The 22,933-nt window shown below is 41.8% G+C and overlaps 2 protein-coding genes across 2 annotated transcripts in view; one reads left to right on the plus strand and one right to left on the minus strand.

Annotated features, from left to right (window-relative positions):
• The window catches only part of LOC130134269 (lysyl oxidase homolog 2A-like), a 33,379-nt gene extending 28,934 nt beyond the window's left edge, over positions 1-4,445 (plus strand). The window contains exon 14 of the mRNA XM_056302168.1: positions 3,130-4,445. Coding sequence (XP_056158143.1) covers positions 3,130-3,200 — 71 coding nt within the window. The 3' untranslated portion in view covers positions 3,201-4,445. The remainder of the gene's footprint in view (positions 1-3,129) is intronic.
• r3hcc1 (R3H domain and coiled-coil containing 1) lies at positions 111-21,650 on the minus strand. The gene is made up of 9 exons (XM_056301755.1): positions 21,646-21,650; positions 20,180-20,263; positions 19,882-20,022; positions 16,207-16,804; positions 15,861-16,036; positions 15,589-15,659; positions 15,389-15,484; positions 14,489-14,626; positions 111-2,643 (listed from the first exon to the last, which is right to left on the minus strand). The coding sequence occupies exons 1-8, from the start codon at positions 21,648-21,650 to the stop codon at positions 14,517-14,519; spliced, it is 1,281 nt and encodes a 426-aa protein (XP_056157730.1). The 3' UTR covers positions 111-2,643; positions 14,489-14,516.
• Between the last annotated feature and the right edge of the window lie 1,283 nt (positions 21,651-22,933).

A 22,933-nucleotide genomic window follows, 5' to 3' on the forward strand; every position in this document is an offset into this window, starting at 1 on the left:
TAAGCAAACGGCCTCGGGGATCAGGGGTTGAACTGCAATTGAACTAAATCCTTCATCCCAACAGTAAAATCCACCTTACATTGACACTCCTATAATGCTGGACAGTTTGTCCAGAGTCCTCAAGTTTCTCCCATAGTTGGTGAGTTTAGCCTCATGTACAGCCAAATGTAAGACCCCTGACTGAACTGCTCTCTCAACACTAAATTTCAGGTCATCTAGGTGGACAGTCAGTGAGTTTACATGGATGGTTGACACCAAGTAATATCAGAATACAACAAGTTAGCCACCTTAATCAACTATCAAAGCTTTGCTTTGCTTATTTATGCCTTTGCGAGAATATACAATGGTCTAAGATAACGCAGATGACCTTTATTCCATTTTAGGAGTGTCCTTGATATTGCTCACATAGCAAAAACTGGATTTAATAAAAGATAACAGCCAAATATTTTTAAATCAACACTCAGCGAGTTATAGAAAACACACACACACACACACACACACACACACACACACACACACACACACACATACTCACTAAACTATACTTGTAGGGCCCCCTCATTACTACATTCATTTCCTAGCCCTTAACCCTAACCTTAACCACGCAAACTACATGCCTAACCCTTTCCCTAACCTTAACCTAACCCTAATCCTAACCTTAACCCTAAAACCAAGTCCTAACCCTAAAATAGACCCTTTTACTTGTGGGGCCCCACAAGTTAGGTGGTTTCTGGTTTTTTCTATACTAATGGGGACATTTGGTCCCCATTAGTATAGTTAAACATGGTGTGTACACACACACACACACACACACACACAGTTTCCTATTCAAATAAACATTTTAATATTTATTTGTAAATTTAATTTTAACACACCAAGTTTCATTTGAAGCGACATATGAATGAACGCTCAGTAACCCTGCTGAGCTGTTTGTGTTGTGATGGGATGACACTGCTCTGTATTAGCTGGCTGCCTCCTGGCCCTAAAAGCACAATGGATTTGGACACATTACTGTTGTGATAACAGTTGCAGAGGTTCAACAGGCCCCAAGAACACACACCTTGTCCTTCAGATTAACTCAAACTTTAACCTAAGCTTTTGCTCCTTTTTCATAGATTTTGTTTATATCCACCTCACATTAAAGTAACAAAAAAAAGGTTAATACAAATATGTAAATAAAGAAATATGACAAAAACTAAAAAACATTTTAACAACTCCCAAACATTTAATGTTCCAGGGTCCAAACTCTTAAAATAAATATATTCAAACTAAATCTGCTCAGTCAGAGAGAAATGAACACCTTTGTCACATGAGCAACATTCCCAAGACAGTCTGTTTTTGACCAGTCTCGTTTTTTTCATAGTCAAACACATTTGAAATTAAATCAATATTTTAAAGAAGTCTTGGAAGTAATTGAGAAATCAAACAATTGCAAATCACTGTTGACCAACATCCTATCTTCCCCTTTGTACAAGATTTTGTGAGGTTGTTTTTTTTTATACATTTGATACTTGCGGGAAAAAAATATGGGGGGCGTCCAGGTAGTGTGGCAGTCTATTCCGTTGCCTGCCAACATGGAGATCGCCGGATCGAATCCCCATGTTACCTCCGGCTTGGTCAGGTGTCCCTACAGACACAATTGGCCATGTCTGCGGGTGGAAAGCCGGAGGCATGTGGTAGCCTGCAGCCCTCCCTGGATCGGCAGAGGGGGTGGCGCAATGACTGGGACAGCTCAGAAGAGTGGGGTAATTGGCTGGATAAAATTGGAAGAAAAAAAAAAGGGGGGGGGGCGCTCCGTTCCCTTATTACTAGGGATTCCTTGCAAGTAACCAGGCAGACCATACCTTTTTTTTTTCCCCACCTTTTTCTCCCCAATTGTACTTGGCCAGTTACCCCACTCTTTTGAGCCGTCCCCAGTCGCTGCTCCATCCCCTCTGCCAAGCTGGGGAGGGCTGCATACTACCACATGCTTCCTCCATCCGATAAATGTGGCATCTCCAGCTGCTTTAATTCAACTGACAGTGAGGAGTTTCGCCAGGGGGACGTAGCATGTGGGAGGATCACGCTATACCCCCTAGTTCCCCCTCCGACCTGAACAAGCACCCCGGCTGACCAGAGGAGGCGCTAGTGCAGCGACCAGGACACATACCCATATCCGGCTTCCCACCTGCAGACAGCCAATTGTGTCTGTATGGACGCCCAACCAAGCCGGAGGTAACACGAGGATTTGAGATGGCGATCTCTGTGTTGGTAGGCAATGGAATAGACCAGCACGCCACCTGGATGCCAGACCACACATTTTTGACAGCTAATTCATGTACAGAAATTTGCTTTGCTTCCCCACTCCATAGAAAGGTCAGATCAGGGCTATGCTGGCACATGGCCAGCAGAGTTCAGATAGCTGGTAGTGAAGAGTGTCTTGACTGATGGCACTCCAAGCAGGGCGGGATGTGGCCGGTGCAGGGCTTGAGCAAATACACCAAGGGCTGAAAGACGATCTCCCCACCCCTATTTCACCAGGATAAAAGCAGACAAACAGAGCTGGACAGAGGTCAGGCTCTGACACGTCAGCTAGTTGTTTTGGACCGTCGCAGTGGCTCTGGAGACAGCAGATAAACAGAGGCAGGCTTTGGCAGGGTCTCCCTGGAAGAATGTATAAAAATAACTTATTAAGCATTAATCAAAGATGTCATAACGTAATCCTTCCATGCTGTAAAACAAGCCTTTCTTAGTCCAATTTCAATTAAACTGTTATCAGCAGATGTCTGTCTTTTAGTCTTTTCCTCCATCTGCCATAGCCAGTGGTAAGAGCTAGCCAGAGCTTGGGTAGGACATTACTCTCCCATTCATCATCAATAGAAAAATGTGTATTGGTAAGAAATCCCAGATTCTACTCTGGTTTCTTGCCATGGGAAACAGGTGCTTTTATTCTTTTGTTATTGAATCTGACTGACCCAAAAAAAAAAAAGAAGCACAAATATACATGCCTTCTGTAGTGTTTTGGTTAATACTGCCCTTTAAAAGCTGCGGCACAGACAAAAGCAATGTAAGTTATTTCACAAGTAAACCTATCAAGTATTCTTTTAGCATTCATCCTCATGTCTACTCCTCTGTCTGATCCCCCCTCAGGTGGCTCACTGAGCTCAGAGACAGAGGAGACATTCCCCGGGTTGCTGACCAACCAGCTGTCACATAGGTAGACTGAGAACAGATAAGACGACTGGACAGACATCAAGGCGCACCAGAGATCGGACGTGAACACTTGACAACCACTAGAGGCGGGATGTACTCTACTCCACTTCCTACTTGTAGTGCTGGATCATCGCCACAGCTTGATTGGTATAAAAGGACTATGAACACACTGTTGCAAAACCACATGCCCTTAATGTCTCTGTCCACACACTCTGTTCTGAGTATCATCCTCTGTTACCATTGAAATATGGGTTTTGACCTGGTGCTTACAAGAAGAGCTGTCAGGATTGTATGGTGCAAAACCAAGTAATTTATTAAGATTATTATGCAACACTGTTGCCAGCTAAGCAGTTTTCAAGCTTCTGTGCTTTGAAATCCTTTCAACAAAATCCATGAGATGAAGACTTTAAACTTTTTGTTTACTCTGACGTTAGCAGTCTAACCTGGTGCTAGATCTTGTCTTGTCTTATCTTTAATTAAATCGGCATCAGAGATCACATATTCCCCTTTAGAATTTGATGGTTCGATCGGTGACTAAAAGCAAAAAAAAGTAAAACTCTATGAAACATCACAGTCCACATTTAGCACAGAGTTTAACTCTTCCAGAAATGTTTAAAGAATAAAACAAAAACTGACATGGATTTGGCTTTCAAAGCACATCCAATGCTTAACATCAGGCTGTAAGCAAAAGTCAAAGCTGCTCTTTTTTTCTTCTTTTTTTTTATTCTTGGTGCTGATTCTGCAGTGAGGTTATAAAAAAAAAATCTATTGCTTATATTTGATGCAGTTGTTCTTGTTATCTGTAAAGAACGGTTGAGTCTTATAGTCAGAGGCTACACAAAGTTTATTTCAAAACTCTCCAGAACATCAGTCCACATTTAATTTTCCTCAAAATGTGCTACATCCCTGAGGCTACCTTTAAAAATGTTTGAAATTTTTCTTTAAACAGTACACATGCACTCATTTCATTGTATTTGCACAATCTTGTCAACTTTGTCTTCTTTGTCTGCGTTTTGTTAAATTAATCAGGGACCTCTATACCATCTCTTGGATGTACTGTAAAAGCCTCATCGTATGTGAAGATGCCTCTGCATTGTTTTGTAAATTTGTTTTTGTAAAGTAGCATCTCCAGGGTCCCTTCATTTTACAAGGGTTCTCACCATTAGCGTGATAATTGTTTTTAAATTGTTTATGCATTGTTGAATGTGGAAAAGCATTATGTTTTCTGTAATAAAAAGGACGTATGAAGCAGATCTCAGTTTATATGATGAAAAAAGCTCACACCTTAAGAGCCCATGTGACTGCTTGCCACAATAGCGGCACCCTGATCAGAAATCACAACTGCACTTTTATAATGCAGTCGTACTTATGATGACATCAGACAACAATCAAGCATGCATGGTGGATCAGGACAAATAAGAGGATGTTTCAAAGAAAGCTGAATCAGTTCATCTGGACACAACCATTATTGAGAGAAACGTTTCATCACTTCATCTAAGTGACTTCCTCAGTCTAAACTGACTGCAGATATCCCCACCCTTATTATTTGTGATATTGGGCTATACAAATAAAATTGACTTGACTTGACCCTTATAAATAATACGGTTGCATAACAACCGTAACCAACGATCAGTTTCATATGCAAACAGGCATGACCATTAATTAGAGTTTCAATGGCTATGTGTACTATTCACAGAGGGTTTGGGAACGTTTGCAATCACAGCTTTGTAAGATGGTGACAAATGTACTCTTAGCCCCCCCCCCCCCAAGTTCAGGGATGGTCATTCCCTATTAACATAGATGGCCTCTTTCACTCTCTGTTCAAACCAGTGTTTAGTGTTTATTGAAGTGACAGATAGCTAAACAAATGTACTTGGCACTGAAATGGTTAAATAATGTCTCAGATGTGGAAGTAAGGTTGAGGGCAGTTCACTTGTATATCTTTATCAACTTGCTTTCTTAGTGCTTTTCCAGAAACTGTGAAACTGAAAGTAAACACACAAGAAAAGGCTCCGATTGTGATTAAAAAGTGTAGAAATGTAAATACTTGCTTGATACTACATAATTAGACAGGTGGCTGCACTACCATTCCATCCATCCATTATCCAAACCGCTTATCCTGCTGTCAGGGTCGCGGGGATGCTGGAGCCTATCCCAGCAGTCATTGGACAGCAGGCAGGGAGACACCCTGGACAGGCCGCCAGTCCATCACAGGGCCACTACATATGGCAAAAAAAAAGGGGGTTTAGGTAATTATCCATAAATCTCCCCAAATATGAAATAAAACAACAAAATTCTTACCCATAAAGATGAAACATGCAATATAAACTTACCAACAAAGCTTTTTCTCAACACAGGCGGAGGCAAAGGATTAAACAGAGAGCGTTCTGGAGCGCCTTACAGTGCAAAATCTCAAGACAAAATGGCTGATCACAAACTATGACCCTACCCATGTGATCATAAATGTCCCACAGAGAACAATTTCATTAAAACTACAGTATGTCTGTGAATGTTCTCATTCAACCAGGTCATGGTTATCTAAAGGAGTTGAATCAAGTGCAACTGGACTTGGGCCTAAAACTACAGTACATTCGCAGACCGCAGTCTTCAAAGCAACCACCAGGGGATGCTAAAACGCTCTTCGCCTACATGTAACATCACAACATTACTTCCAGTGCGACACTAACATTTCCAGCCAGTGTACTTAGCAGTACACCAGCGATTAGAATAGGCAATAGTGATGGGTCACTGCATCTCGAACAACACAATCACAACATTAACAACAATTTAAAGTTAATACTTTACTGTAAAAATCTATCACATTTCCAAGAGAATGCGTCTTGGAAATCTGAACTGGCTTATTAGCCAGTCATCATCATGGGCTAGGAAGTCCTCATGGTCCCTAAACATGCGTTCATGTCTAAACCTTATATTTGTCAAGTCTTCAAGAAATGCCAAAGCAGCCATAATTTTGCAGCATTCCCATGACCCTGAGAGCAGGATAAGTGGTTAAGACAATGGATGGATGGACAAGTCACCATGAGCACTATTTATAGCCCTTGTGCCAATCAGTGAGACTGATTTCAATATCACCTTATAAAACCATTAATAGACTAGTGGACACGTGGTGGTGGTTTCATCTGTTTTTCCATCTGAGGACTGAGCTTTCTGCGAAAATGGCACCTGCCAACGCTGCAGCTTCTCCACTAGTGGCTAGCAGTGTTCAGGTGGCTCACTGTCCCACTGTGAAGCCAAGACAGAGCCCGCATTAACCAAAATGGATTTTAATGACCTTTTCAGCTTTTTAAGTACTTGCGGAAGTCTGTTTTTATTTCAGGTCTTATTGTGACACTGGTCCATGGAGCAGGTTCATTTCAGCAGAATCCTCAGCCTGCCTATGTGGCTCATCTCCATCTGCAGAGCTCACAATATAGGTTTTATTGACAATTTTAATCTGTCTGGGATCGTTTCTCCCTCTTCAGAACTGATGGAGTGCACCCAAAGAGGCTGGGTAGCCAAACGCTAGCGGCCAACCTGCAGCACGCCGTACAGTCCTCTCCACATGACTGACTGTTCACATCCCACATTTCCCTCCCGTAACCTCCGTTTCCGCCTACGGTGGCACCCCACAGTCCTATTTTGCCCTCTAGCTCCCCCCACTGGCCTCATCTGTCATCAACCCTCTCACCTGTCATTTTCCCCATACAGACTATTATTAGGCACCAGGCCTCTCATCGACACGACATATTACGACGTGACTGGCATGTAGACCACAGTGTGCTAATTCTGCTAGTTAAATCAGCTGTTTATACACACACGACCTGTCATAAGTTTGCCCTCTAAAATATCTGATCTATCACCAACAAAGCCCCTCTGGTCAATGACTTCATCACAGTGCACAAACTCGACTATTTTTGTCTCACAGAAACCTGTCACAGAATGACTTTCTACAGCTAAATTCAGCAAATCCACCAAGAAAAGCGCTATATAAAATTCAACTTGATTGGTTGATTGATTGATTACTTAATGCAAACTTTCGTCTTCGGGCAGAGGAGGCGACCTCGCGCTGATCTATTGCGATAGTATAAAACTAACGCCAACTCTACCTGATCAATCTTCCTTTGAACTGCTGGTTATGGACAGGGGTGCACATAACTTTTTGGTCTGGCTCTCAAGGGGGCACCTGAAGATGCTGCTTGGTACTCAGTCTTTACAAAGCCAGTTTCTGCCTGGAGGACACCCACTGTGATGAGGGTAAATATCCTACAAGCTGTTGTCATCACTACCCTCCTGACTGCTCTCCTCACTGTCTTCCTCTCTTTCAAACATGGCAGATGAAGATGTAGGCCTACTTCTTTCTCCCTGGTTGAGTCTGCGATTAGCTGTTTGCATCCATAAGTCAACAGCTGGCTTCAGGTCAAAAGTCTCTATTGTCATCTTAGAAAAGTGGATGTGCATCAGGGATGAGAGGCTAGAGTCTGACAGGCGGGATCTGTACTTGCTTTTTATTATAATGAGATGTGAAAATCCCCTCTCACATGCAGCACTGCTCAATGACAGTGTAAGGGAAAACAGAAGGACTTTATGAATGTTGGAGAAACTATATGAATGTTGGAGGAATTATATGGATTACTTATCTTCACTGTGTTGACCAAGTCATACACAGAAGAGGCTGCAAAGCGTTTTCCTGCTTGCTTTAAACGCATCCATTCTCTTACAGTAGTCTCTGTCAACAGACAAGCTGGCCTCATATTTCTGGAGGATGTTAGTAAGTGTTGTGTTGCCAAAACTGTGGAGGTCTTGCATTTCTTGAGGCCAAGCTGAAGGACCAAAAATTTAAAATTGATCACATGACTAAAGGGATTCATATCTGCTTTCAAACTCATGAATTAGACCTCTCAATACATCAGCCTTGTCCCTGTCAGCATCCAAATTTGAAACAGTCTCTTTCCCGTACTTGCCTTCACTGCCAAGCAATAGTGTCAGCTGTCATGAGCTCAACTTTGCATTCACCAATAGTCAATTTATCTCACTGGAACCTGAGGGAGGTGAACTGTAAAATGTTTCCTGTGTCAAGCATGTTGGTTAGGATACACTGAAAACGCTCTGTGCAGATATGTTTTAAGTCACTGTCATCACTTGTAGCCACTTGAATTAGAATGGTAGGTAATAGCCTCCATATTTTCAACAGTCTCTTGCCTCCATGCAGACCATCTGATGTTGTGAAACTTCCCTAGTTTCACAAAGGCAATGCCATTTTCATCACATATCTTCAGTTGTTCTGTTCTTTTTGCACCCCCTCTCTGTAAATAAAAGCTCAGCAACTTGACAACGGAACAATTAAATGTCTCACAGTATGGTATCATGCAATCAGCTGACTTTGTGCAGTTCTCAAGGGTGTGGGCAGTACACAGAATATGCACAAGGGAATCCCCAATCGTCACCATCTGACACAATTTGGGAACGACCCCATTATAAACTCCAACATTGACTGCTGCTCCGTCTGTACACACCGAGACCAACTTCGTCCTCAACTGATCCCCTAAACCAAAAGTATGGAAGAGCTACTCCAGTCCGTTCACTATGTCCTGTGTTGCTCGGTTCACACCCAAATTAATTAATCCAAGGAAATCTGAGGTAAATTCTCCACACAGTGTACACAGACAGTGTACACAATTTCCTGCTCCACTTGTGTTATGTCTTCTGATCCATCAATGAGCACGCCCCAAAATTCAGCTGCCTCCAATTTTTCACTCAATTCTAAACTGATTGTCTGCGTGATGCTCTGCATGATGTGGGTCCCCCCTTCTCGTGAATGATATGCACTCCCGACATTAACTCCAAGCCTCTTGAAACGCATCGGGCGTGCATGTTTCGCTTTGTGAAAGGCCAACAGAAAAATATTGCAGTGCTTGACGCTATTCTTCATTCAGTTTGTCCTGCCACGGGTCAAGAGGGCGAGTGGATTTCTGATCCTGGCTGCACCTGTTATCAATAGATTGCAATATGTTCATGTGCTCTTTACTCTTCTCGTGCTTTTCAAAAGCTGGATGACAATTTTTTTTTGTCCCTATATAAAAGGCTCTGCTTTTACCCGTGAGATTGGGATTTTCACAGCATATTTTGCACCACATCTCTGTGCGGACGTCATTTGTTTGGAGCCAGGCTTCTTCCTGCAGCCACTTTTCCGCAAATACATATTTTTTATGTACAGGTTCAGTCTGGCATTTCTTTGGAGGTGGTGCAACACTAAAGTAATTACTAAATGTAGCTTGTTTCTTGGACATTTTGATGAATGGACAAAAATCTTAAAACCAGAGAAAAAATTTAACGTTAAGCTAGTTGTAATGTAAACTAACTATTTGCTGGAGCTCAAGTCTTTACAGTTAACCTTGCCAACTTGGGGGAAAAAACACACCCACTTAATCAAGAACGAAGGCTAAAAGTTGCATGATTAACAACTGATTATTAAAATGGACACATTGTCATAACCATTTCTTACCAGTAATATATGGAGAAAATCCTGTTGTTTCAGTAAGTAACTGTGTCCCAAAAATGCTGGTACGCAAAAGCGCCTCTTTTTGTATTATCTGCTGCGTATCATTTATTTTGACTAAGCATGCGCACCAGTTATGTGCACCTCTGCTCATACATAAAGATATCCCTTTCCAAGTGAAGGAGGTAATTAGTGATCCAAATGGGAGATTTGTTACTGTCTCTGGGCAACTGTTCACCAGTGTTGTTATTTTGGTCAATGTTTATGCCCTAAACAGTGATGATCATAATTTTTTCAACAAGCTATTCTCTATTATACTTGGTCATAATGATTATAATTTGATAGTGGGAGGTGACTTTAAGTGTGTTCTCAACTCCATTTTGGATAGATCATCTAACAGAGCTCAGCCTCTCTCTAAGTCTGCTAAGATTGTCAATGATTACATCACTCAGAATGGTCTTTCAGACATCTGGAGATTTAACTTCCCTGACAAAAAAGTTTTCTCTTTCTTCTCTAAGGTCCACCATACATATATTTGCATTAACTACTTTATTCTTGATAATAGACTACTGGGGAATGTAAACTCCTGCTCATATCACAGTATTATCATTTCAGTTCATGGTGCCATTTCATTTTGTTTAGCTCTATCTTCATAATTTTTTAATCAAGCTTTTCTCTATTATACCCGGGCATCACCCTGTGATGGCCTGGCAGCCTGTCCAGGGTGTCTCCCTGCCTGCCGCCCAATGATTGCTGGGATAGGCTCCAGCATCCCCGCGATCCTGACTGCAGGATAAGCAGTTTGGATAATGGATGGATGGATGGATAATGATTATAATTTGATAGTGGGAGGTGACTTTAACTGTGCTCTTAACTCCATTTTGGATAGATTGTCAAACAGAGCTGAGCCTCTCTCTAAGTCTGCTAAGGTTGTCAATGATTACATCACTCAGAATGACCTTTCAGACATCTGGAGATTTAAGTTCCCTGACAAAAAGGTTTTCTCTGTCTTCTCTAAGGTCCACCATACATATACTCTATATTATTATTTCAGATCATGGTGCCATTTAATTTTGTTCAGCTCTACCTAACTGCCTCAGGCCCTCTCGCTGTTGGGGACTCAACCCTCTCCTATTAGCTGATGAACAATGTATATACTTTGTCTCTTCTCAAATTAGTTTTTTTCTTGCAACTAATGTTTCCTCAGAAATGTCCCATTCAACCTTATGGGAGGCACTCAAGGCCTATCTTCATGGGCAGATAATTTAATACTCTTCTAGGGTAACTAAAGCAAGGGCTTCTAGACTCGATAATATCTCTAGATCCATCGCTGACATTGATAGATATTACGTCTCCTCCCCTATTCCAACCCTTTTCAAAGAAAGACTGCGTCTGCAGACAGAAATTGATTTACTTTCTACAGACAGGGTGGTATATCTACTCACAAAAGCTTGGTACAATACCGATGAATTGGGTGACAAGGCCGGCAAGCTACTAGCCCAGCAAGCCCGTCAAGCTGCTTCTTCTCGTTTAATCACTAAGATTTGCAGTCAAGTAGGGGAAATGTTAACGGACCAGATAGAAATGAACAAAACTTTCAAGCAATATTACAGTAAATTATATGGTTCTGAATGTGATGGAACTCTTCCACAACCTGACTCCTCCCTGGAGAACCTAACCTCCCCCTCAGTCTCGGTCCTACAAAACCACTCTCTGGGTGGTGAGATTTCTGAGACAGAAATTCTAGAAGCTATTAAATCCTTACAAAATAATAATACACCTGGACCAGATGGCTTCACCTCTGAATTTTACAAAAAAATTGCCTCCAACTTATCCCCCCTGCTTCAAGCCATGTTTAATGAATCTCTTTCAGTGGGGTGCCTTTCGCAAACCCTACGACAAGCGTTGATAACACTTCTGCCAAAAAAGGATAAAGACCCACTTCGGTGTGCCTCATACCATCCGATTTCCTTATTAAATGTAGATTATAAAATACTATCTAAAATTCTAGCAGCTAGATTAGAGAAGAATTTGCCTCAGATCATATCTGCAGACCCAACAGGTTTTATTTTAAATAGGCATTCCAGCTCAAACTTGAGAAAATTACTAAATACTATGTACTCCCCTCAGAGCCGCCTCCCTTAAATGGTTGTATCGCTTGACGCTGAAAAAGCATTTGATTGGGCTGGATTGCAATATTTTTTTTCACCCCTAAATAAATTTGGATTTGACGACACCTTCAGCTCTTGGATTAGACTACTTTACTCTCATCCTTTGGCCAGTGTGATCACCAACGGACAGCAATCTAAATATTTCTCACTCGGCAGATGTACTCGTCGGGGCTGCCCCTTGTTGCCCCATGTTGCTATTGCCATTGAGCCCCTAGCTATTGCTCTTTGACAGTCCAGTGAGTTTTTGGGTGTGGAACATGTGGGCCTAACTTAAAAACTGTCTTTGTATGCAGATGATCTTCTGTTGTATATTTCAAACCCCTTAACATCCATTCCTCCCTTTATTGATGTTTTGACTAAGTTTGGATAAGTTTCAGGATGCAAAGTTAATTTCAGAGAAGTGAAATGTTCCCCCTTAATCAGGCAGCTACCCTAATTTCTATTTCACATTTCCCATTCAAGATAGTCAAAAACGGCTTTAAATATCTTGGGGTTGAAATCACACGCACTTTCTCAGCTCTTTTCACCAAGAATTTTGTCATTTTATTCGAAAAATATACACAAATTATGGCTGGATGGATGAAGCTCCCGCCGTCCATAGTTGGACAAGTTAATCTTATTAAAATTAATATATTACCAAAATGTACACTACCGTTCAAAAGTTTGGGATCACCCAAACAATTTTGTGTTTTCCATGAAAAGTCACACTTATTCACCACCATATGTTGTGAAATGAATAGAAAATAGAGTCAAGACATTGACAAGGTTAGAAATAATGATTTGTATTTGAAATAAGATTTTTTTTACATCAAACTTTGCTTACGTCAAAGAATCCTCCATTTGCAGCAATTACAGCATTGCAGACCTTTGGCATTCTAGCTGTTAATTTGTTGAGGTAATCTGGAGAAATTGCACCCCACGCTTCCAGAAGCAGCTCCCACAAGTTGGATTGGTTGGATGGGCACTTCTTTGAGCAGATTGAGTTTCTGGAGCATCACATTTGTGGGGTCAATTAAACGCTCAAAATGGCCAGAAAAAGAGAACTTCAGAGGACAGCACAAACAGGCTCTAACCAGAGTAGAAAAAGAAGTGGGAGGCCGCGTTGCACAACTGAGCAAGAAGATAAGTACATTAGAGTCTCTAGTTTGAGAAACAGACGCCTCACAGGTCCCCAACTGGCATCTTCATTAAATAGTACCTGTTAGAGCCTGTTTGTGCTGTCCTCTGAAGGGAGTAGTACACACCGGTGTAGGAAATCTTCAATTTCTTAGCAATTTCTCGCATGGAATAGCCTTCATTTCTAAGAACAAGAATAGACTGTCGAGTTTCAGATGAAAGTTCTCTTTTTCTGGCCATTTTGAGCGTTTAATTGACCCCACAAATGTGATGCTCCAGAAACTCAATCTGCTCAAAGAAGTGCCCATCCAACCAATCCAACTTGTGGGAGCTGCTTCTGGAAGCGTGGGGTGCAATTTCTCCAGATTACCTCAACAAATTAACAGCTAGAATGCCAAAGGTCTGCAATGCTGTAATTGCTGCAAATGGAGGATTCTTTGACGAAAGCAAAGTTTGATGTAAAAAAAATCTTATTTCAAATACAAATCATTATTTCTAACCTTGTCAATGTCTTGACTCTATTTTCTATTCATTTCACAACATATGGTGGTGAATAAGTGTGACTTTTCATGGAAAACACAAAATTGTTTGGGTGATCCCAAACTTTTGAACGGTAGTGTACGTATTTATTCCAAAATATCACCATTCCGATCAAGAAGTCTTTTTTTAAGTCATCAGAGAAGAGTATAACTTTGTTTATCTGGATTGGTAAAGCACATAGAATTAAAAGAAGCGCACTGCAGAGACCTAAAAAGCTTGCTGGCCTTGCTCTACCTAATTTCATTCATTATTATTGGGCTTGTAACATCAAGAAAATATTATCCTGGATGGGGGAATGTGTGACAGACAGCTGTGATGCTTGGGTACAAATGGAACATGCTTCCCGACCATTTCAATTAAGCTCCCTAATGTGCGAGCTGGAGGTTGTGTTCTGATGGAGCCAACAAAACCACATCATCTGCAAAGAGCAGAGATGCAATTCTGAGGTTCCCAAAACAGACACTTCCTCTTCTTGATCTCCAAAGTCATCCAACAGACCACCATCCAATGCTGCCTAGCTACATTCTCCCCTATGAGCACCACGCTAGTTATTAATAAGTTCATCACCCGTCCTCATAGAGACCAGCCAATTACGTGATATGAAGGGAGAGAAATAGGATGAAAAACTCAGCTATTGTTTTTCTTCTGAAATATAACATAGTAATATAAGTTAATTTTGCTTACCACAAGAGGTGTGGTACCCTTGCAAATCAGAAAACAAGAGAAAACTGAGAGGTGTCAAGATTCTGTTCCAGCAAGATCTGATCTGGCACAAATAAAGCAGTGGTATTATACGCTGACTAAACCAAGGAAGCTGAACCTAAGCTTCAGCATCACAATTGCTGCAGTGAGAGGTTAGTGACTGACAAAGGCAATGCTATTCTGACTGATACTACTCAGCAACACTGCACAAATGCTCACTGTTTGCTTGGGGCCTGATGCTTGCCTTGCCGATTGCAATTCAGTCACTCACCTATGTTTGCCAACAGGGTTAGCTGTATTCAATATTGTGGAACTCTTCCTCTCCTTTGTAGTCCAAGGGCTCTGGTCACCATCTGCCTGGCAACAGCAGTGCTGGTCTTAGGGCGCTCTTTAATTGGCTGGATAAACTCTGGCAAACACAGCAACAACAAACTAATCATTTCAACTGTACCCAATTGTTTGAAACTATTAGAGGTACTGAGCAAAGGAGTATTCTTTTAGTATTCTTTGCTTTTTAAAAATAGGGTGGGGAGAAAAATAATGCCAGGGTTTTTTCTTCAGTTTGAGGTACAATTCTCAATTTTGATTAAAAAATTATCCCTGCCTTGCATCAATTGCACAAGGATTTTAAAAGTACAAGAAAACAATGCTTAAGAACTGCCTGCAACACCTTTCCCCCAAAGAAAAATGAATTCAGGTCTCTATTAAATATAGAAAGAGGAGCCAATATTACATCAGTCTTTTTGTTGGATCTGACTGTGCAGCATTCATCCACAATAAATACTGTGGATGAATGCTGGATTCATCTCTTCAAAAAATGCAGACTAGGACTTTGAATTATTTGAGTCGGGGAGTACTGCTGGCGTTGTGTGTGGCTGCCGCTTCTCCCTCTCGTAGCCCCCCCTTCCCATCCACCCCTGTATGTTTGTGCTGTTTACCTGTTGTCTTTTTTCACACCGTTTATTGTAAAGCGAATTTGAGTGTTAGAAAAGCGCTATATAAGATTGATTTATTATTATTATTATTATAAAAGCTGCAATTTTTCATTAACGTACTTTCCTCAGCCACACAAAACATTCAATGTAAGAGTAGCTGATGGCTGGCAAGAAACTTAGTGAAGGGGTCTCCAATCACTCGCTGTGGAGATCCCCGTTTTCATAGGTTATCATACCTGCCTTCCTCATGGCTTTGTCCTTAGCCTTTCTGCTCCCATCAGACAACATGCGTGTCTTAAAGTGAGGGTGGCGAACGGAGAGGGCATTGAGCGCTGAGTACAACACACAAAATACACCAGAGCTATTAATTTGTAAACCCGAGATGTTCTTTATACCTCAGCACTGTTATTATTCACTGTGCAGTAAGGGTTCCCACCTGCAGACTCACTAGCGAAAACCCCCAGGGCATGTGTGTTGTCCACCCACTGGATCTTCATCCCACCATCACTAAGAGAAGGGAGAGGACAGCCAAATTTTAATCCCCATATAAGGTATCGTAATAGATAACCGCTAAATTCCTGTCTTTAACTGTGGGAAATCAGAAAACGTGTTTAAAGGATCCGAAGGATGCAAGGTGATGGTGCGAAAATGAGTTCTGAGCTCTGACAAATTGGGCTATACAAATAAAATTAACTTGACTTGACACACCTGCATTCTGTGAACGCATCCAGTAGATCATCTGTTTTTAACACAGCTGGGAAGTCATAGATCTCGATCACATGGCCAAACTCATCCGGGTTTATCCACACATTCTCGAAACAGGAGTAGTCATTGTGGGCAAACTCAATGAAAACATCTTCAGCTTCATTTAGGTGTGCCATAATCTGGTACAACAGACACAGTTTACTTTGTTTACTTATGCCTCAGTGCACCTATCATGAAAAGGGTGCTCACTACAGGAATACTGTCGTTGAGCATTTGAAACTGTTCTAATTAAAAGGAACAAATAACTAAGAACAGATAACACAAGCACCACAACTCAGCATAGGCTTACCTCATTAGTAAGGTCTGCTGTGTCCATGCTTGTGTCTGTTTTCTTGGATTTGTATGTTATGCTGGCCAGGTCCCCTGTCTTATCTTCCTCCTCTTCTAGGGTCATGGCACTCAGAGTTTGTTCCAAAGCTGGAGGCCAAGTACACACCTCATTCACATACATCACATCCTGTTTTTCAGATTCAGGGCATGGTGTTGAGCAGTCAGGAGTGCTGGGACCGATATTATCATCTACCCTGTGAGACATACTGGGGAATGTCTCCCGGTTCGAGGACAAGGAACCGGTGCTTTCTGTGACGTCAGAACAGGAGCAAGACTCAGATGGCGAGTTGATGCTGGTGCAGCTGAAACTACAGGGGCTCGAAGAAAGCAAGTCCTGTCCTTTCGTGCATGCTGGTGGATTTTGGAGGGATAGCCTTGCTCGAACTGCTCTGGGCATGTAGAGGGCCTTATCAGGCCTACTAGGCCTTTGGTTTCTCAGCAGGGTAGAAGATTTAGGCTTGGCTGCTCTATCTTTCCCTGCTCTATCCTTTGGCTTTAGGGGCTCCTCACACAAACTGTTGTTGCTCCCCACGTCACTATCTTCTTGTACCTCATCCCTACAAAAAAAACAATATTATGTTGAACATTTTACATAACCCAAAATTATATCCATAATCAACAAATTTCACCTAAGTGCCTGGCATTATCCATTAATACCACATTGATGACAAGGAAAACAAAATCCAAATGCAAAGTGGAAAACCAAACAGATCATAATAAGAAGCAGCTGGAACTTAAAACACACATGGACAACTTAAACAGGGCAAAGTTCATTCTAACCAATTAGGGCTGTCACGAATGCCCGTTTTTTGGCCTCCGGAGCTTCGGTCGAAATCAACAGCGAACATTCAGAGCTTCGGCAATGGCGGTTGGGGGCATGAGTTGGGAAGGACTCAGCCAGATATTTCTCCATTCTCGAGCTAAGATGGACGGCAGAGCAGTGCAACACATGTCCTTTGATTTAATTAAAGGCATTAATTGTTAAGGATTCGGTTGTTCTACAGTATTGTTGTTTGTGTTGTTACCTGTTAATAAAAAAACATTTTCCAAAAGGTTTGGTGTATTTGATACATGTTTGTAATCCTGACGGATTTGGTTGAATGATGTCCTATCTATGCACTTCTTGTGACATAAGAAAGGCTTGTGACATTTTTTTTTCTTATCATGGATGAACTATTGACCTACATAAATGCTCATAATAGGCTCCAAATCCAAGACAACGCCCGACAAAGCACTGTAAAACAGAAGCGCAGAAATGGCATACTAGCTGCAACAAATTTAAGATGAGATTTATAAGATTTACATTTATTTATCATTTCTTTGTCATTTCTCAGTACTTGCGAATGTTGTCCCCTGCTTTTAACCCTTCCTATACACTAAGAGCAGTGGGCAGCCACAGTGCAGCGCACAGGGACCAACTCCAGTTACCGATTTCAGTCAGCTATTAGCCTAAGCCTATAACGTTTTACAACCTGAGCCTAACAACAATCTAACAGAGATAACAATAATTGATAACAATAATTCTAATGAGATAATCGTAACAGTGTAATACTCCGAACTTTTTATGACTTAAGAAATCACAAATCACTCAGCAATACCCATCCATTCATCCATTATCCAAATCGCTTATCCTGCTCTCAGGGTCGCGGGGATGCTGGAGCCTATCCCAGCAGTCATTGGGCGGCAGGCAGGGAGACACCCTGGACAGGCCACCAGGCCATCACAGGGCCCCAAGGGATAAACAACGATACTGGCTCATCATCAACTTGAAATGCCGATATGACAGGCCGATAAGATTACGCTTTAATTATGTGCACGCGATGCGAACCGTTGACCAGGCGTGGACGCGTTACGTCACGTAAGCAGAGTGGAGCGGGTTTGTTTTTTTGTTTTTCCCTGCTACACTAACTGCATCTGTGTTGCAAGTGGTTGCATGCGAGCCATGTTTTCTGAGGAGTTTTCTGAGTAATTTCAATTTACTTTGGAGAATGTTCCTAGCTACACAGCTAGGATGGGTTAAATGCAGAGCATAATTGACCTTTCACAAAGTCCCGCCCCCCTTAGTTACTGTTGCTATGCCTGTCAAGCATTTCAGAACTATCCAGGAAGTAGCCGGAAAACACCAAAACATGAAGGAAGAAATCAGCGCATTGTGTGGGTAAAAGTAACAGTAATAATACGTTAGCTGTATTAGCTATCAAAAATAGCTAGTAGCAAGCTTAGCTTGGAGCAGACAGGTATTTTTGTTGATTTTGGATGGATTAAGCTGGCCATGGGGTCTGCTATACTGCCAAATCTATTGCCGACATTGCGCTTCTTGCGTTCTGGGTTTCGGGAAGGGAAAGAAAATTACACCCCCTCCAAACTGTTCAGATATCTAGTATCCGATTTGCAGATCCCATAGGCACACCGTTTCAGCATTTTGTTGTGTGTTTGAAAGCTTGACGAACCGTTGCTAAGGTAGGATTGGACAAGCACCGTTCTGGGGCAGTACTTTGCGAAAGGTCAATTCCCCTACGAGGATCATTAAAGTCTATCAAAATCAAACCAAATCAAAATGGGTAAGTTAAGTAGTAAATGCTTTACTGAATTATAGTACTGAATCATTAACTACGGGATCATACAATTATTATTTTTACCAATTACCGACACAGTAAAGAACGAAAAGTAAGTGAACTGTAATAAATGGAGCAAGGTAGCGCAATTATAATAACAGCAACACAGCTGTGCACTTCTGGCATTTTATCTTACCTTTAACGGCCAACGTGAACTGAAGCGTGATGTCACTGCTGTGAGCGAGGGATGTCACATGCCCAAGTTGAGATGGTAGAGATTTCCACATTTTAACAGTGCAATTAAAAAGTATAAATATAGTACAAGAATGTGCCGACAAAATGTATTTTTGCAGTTCACCTTTATTGAAAGCCTACATTTAGAGAGAGAGGGGAAAAAAACGAATAACCGAATCTCAAACTGAAAACGGAATACCAACCCAATGAACGAATATCCGGATAGCCTAATATTCAGGCACAGCCCTATAACCAACTGATCTTTCATGTGACAGGAGCACACACGAGCCCAGGACCACACACATTAAGTGAATTTCAATCTGTATGGCTCCCCAAAACAAACCTGACACGTTTACAATTCTGTTTTACAAGACAGTCAAAAAAAAAACTTTGCAGTAACACACATTAAGACAATTACTGGTCCTCTGGGCTCTTAAATCTGTACAATGAGCCAGCAAAGAATTTAGCATGTCTAATCCACCATTTAATTCTTTGTTCTGCATTTTTGTCACACGCTGAACTTTTATTGGTTGACAGTCTTTAACTCTAAATCGCTGAAGCAGAAGTCTGTTTCACATTTTACCCAATTTAAGTCATAAAAATCAAAGCTGTCGGTTGGAATAAATGTTTAGCAAGTCTGCGGCAAGACAGTGATGCGTGAGAATTAATCTGTGTACCCTCCAATACTCACAAACTTCACCTGTCATCAGGACGCTCCAAGTGGGACCGGGTTGAAGTACTTTGTGCTCAACTGTAGACCCAGAATTTGGGCCTAAAAAGATACTTACCAGTGAAGGGTATTGATTTACATTTACAATGACCCAGTGCCGTGTGATGTTGAGTACCTGAAATCTGAATTGTAGACAACCACCCTGCGGCACCTGGCCTCTCCTACTGAAAAGGTGGCTAGCTCTGGCAGGTTGTCTTGCGTCGTCTTGTGGATCAGGTAACGAAGTCGGCTCGGTAGAGGGGGGAACAGCAGCACACTGAACAGGGACATAAAGCAGGGTAAATGAGACAGAAAGTGGTGAGATATGGGGGAAATATATGCTTACTTTTGAGAGGGATGACAGTGCTTGCAAATCCTGATGAGACAGCTGATCACGTCAACAACCAGGACACATAACCACAGACCATCCTTACCTTTTGTGGTTGTGCTTCTGTTGGTATGCATCTATTTCATCCAGTACAGTATTTATAAACTGTGTCTCCTGCTTTGGGAGATAGCTGCCATAAACGCAAGGAAACGCCAGGGTGAACACGGAAGGATGGCTCGTCCTGTTAACAGGTTATAAAGTTTACTGGTTGCAACAAAATCCAGCTGCTTGCAGCCACCAGCTACAGTTCTTGCTAAAGTTTAACCGGTTAACGCTGGCTGAGTGGGTGGCATAGGTTAAAACTGCATAAAATACAGCTTGTTTTTTTATTCAATATGGTCACCCACGTTTAAAACTTAAAATCGAGCAAACTGTAGCAATGATGCGTGTCAGTGAGATTCGCTGTCAGTTAAAGTAAAGTTAGTTAGCGAGTCGGCTGGAGCAAGAAGCACTGGACGCAGACAAAATGGCGGACCGGGCACCTCCGCAGTTGACAGGAAATCAAGTGACCTCTTCTTCTTCTCTTCGCATTTTAAAGATGGTTTGTATCCGATATATTGCATTACCGCCCATTACTGGATTGGAAAAAAAACTAAAATTTCCTACTAAACCAAACCTAAATCGTTAGTGGGAAAAATCTTACCCACCCCTCATCCCATTCTGTAATATAACTTCTCAATCTTTTATATTCTCTAATACAACTTTTCAATGAACTCTTCTGTTAGTAATTAAAACCTGCATCAACAATTACATTTTCATCTTTGACTCTCCTCATCGTATTCTTCATATATTTTATAATTACATTATAATGCTGTTATCCTCTTTCAGTTATTGTATTCTGTAAATTGTGTAAACACAGCATCCATTGCTAGTTGTCCGTTTTGGGGGAGAGATCCCTCCTCTGTTGCTCTCCCTTGAAGTCTCTTCCTATTTTGTCTCCCTGTTAAAGGTTTTTTTTCCCATTTAATTCTTTTAGGAAGTTGTTCTTTATCCGATGTGAGGCAACTGTCGCAGCCGGGACGCGAACGCGGGTCTCCCGCACCACGGGTGACTACGTTAACCAGTCGACTAAAGGGTCCAACCCATTAGCCAAGGGCTAGCGAGTCTAGTCTTTCGTGATCATTACATGTTTTGACAATCGCCGCCTGCGCAACACATCTATGGTCGACTCAGATCGGGCTGCGACAGAAAGCAGAGTTGGTTGACCGAGCTAGAGTGAATGAAGAGAGGGAGTGGCGGTAGCGAGAACAGACGTTTTGAATCACGGCGACCGCGACAGGTTCTTCATCATATAGTCATAACTGTGCACAAAAAATATTAGGCTGATAGGCCCAGTAGTATGTCAGGTTATCTGCAGACGCGCGAGCACACACACACACACACACACACACACACACACACACACACACACACACACACACACACACACACACACACACACAGTGTGACTGACGGTCCATTTTCCCTCCGCCAATTATTGCATGATTAGGAAAGCAACCTTGAACAAATTACTTCATTATTGCCCTCGAAATACCGTACAAATTATTTATACCAATACGCGGTACGTGTACAAGAGGAGTTTGACACATCGGTGAATGATTTGATTGTTACTTCTTTGTAAGTTTATATCGCCAGCAACAACGATTTCTCCCGACATTTCAATCATGAAGATCAATTGATGAACGCATCTCCGTTCTGCGAAGTCCACAGTAGTCTCGCGATATCAGATAATCGGAGCTCTCCAGCTGCCAATGTTAGGGTTGGGGTCTAGCTGGATGAAGCGTTTAGAGACCGACTTCTGAGTCTATGTGGGGGCTGACTTGACTGTGTTTTTCGAAGTGGCGGCTGACTGCCTTGACCACAGTGAGGTGGCGGGGGGGGGGTCCTATTCCCCCGAGGCCAGCATAATTTGTATTGTAACCTGCATGGATAAGTAGACACGTTGGTCCTTGACTAACGGGTCGAACTCTTTAGTTGACTGGTTAGCGTTGTCGCTTGCGGTGCATGAGATACGGGTTCGCGTCCCGGCTGTGGCGACGGTATTTCGGACTGCCCCCCGACTTCGCTACAGTATTAACTCAATATGAATGATGGGTCGGGTTGACGCGATGACTTAAAACACACGTCTGGCTACGTAAGATGTAGTAAGGACTTGTGTCAAGTCAGAGATCTAACCGAAACAATTAGCTAACGTTGTTAATAATAATAATAATTTTATTTATAAAGCACCTTTCTAAAACAATGTTACAAAGTGCTTCACAAAAAAATAAAAATAAAAAATACAGATAAAACCAGACAAGGCTGGAAAAAGAGTAAGATCAAATAAGAGTAAAATTAAAAACAGTAAAAATAAAAACAAATATCAAACATTTGTAAAAGCTTTTATACAAAGAAAAGTTTTAAGACGAGATTTAAAAGAAGCTAAAGACTTAGTTCGTCTTAGCTCAGTAGGAAGAGCGTTCCATAGTGTGGGGGCTCTAACAGCAAAAGCCCGGTCACCCTTTGTAACCAACCGAGACCTGGGAATAACTAGCAGGGCTCCATCTGCAGACCTTAATGGTCGAGGGGGGACATACCAAGTTAATAAATCACAAATGTATAGAGGAGCAATACCATTTAAAGCCTTAAAAGTGAGCAGTGAAATTTTAAAATCAATTCGAAATATCACAGGGAGCCGATGTAGGGAGGCAAGCACAGGAGTGATATGGTCATGCCTCCCTGTTCCTGTAATGTGCCGAGCAGCAGCATTTTGTACCAACTACAGACGGTGGAGGGAGCCCTTGCTGATACCAGAGTTAAG

Source organism: Lampris incognitus, chromosome 2 (assembly GCF_029633865.1).
Source record: "Lampris incognitus isolate fLamInc1 chromosome 2, fLamInc1.hap2, whole genome shotgun sequence".
Taxonomy (NCBI): Eukaryota; Metazoa; Chordata; class Actinopteri; order Lampriformes; family Lampridae; genus Lampris; species Lampris incognitus.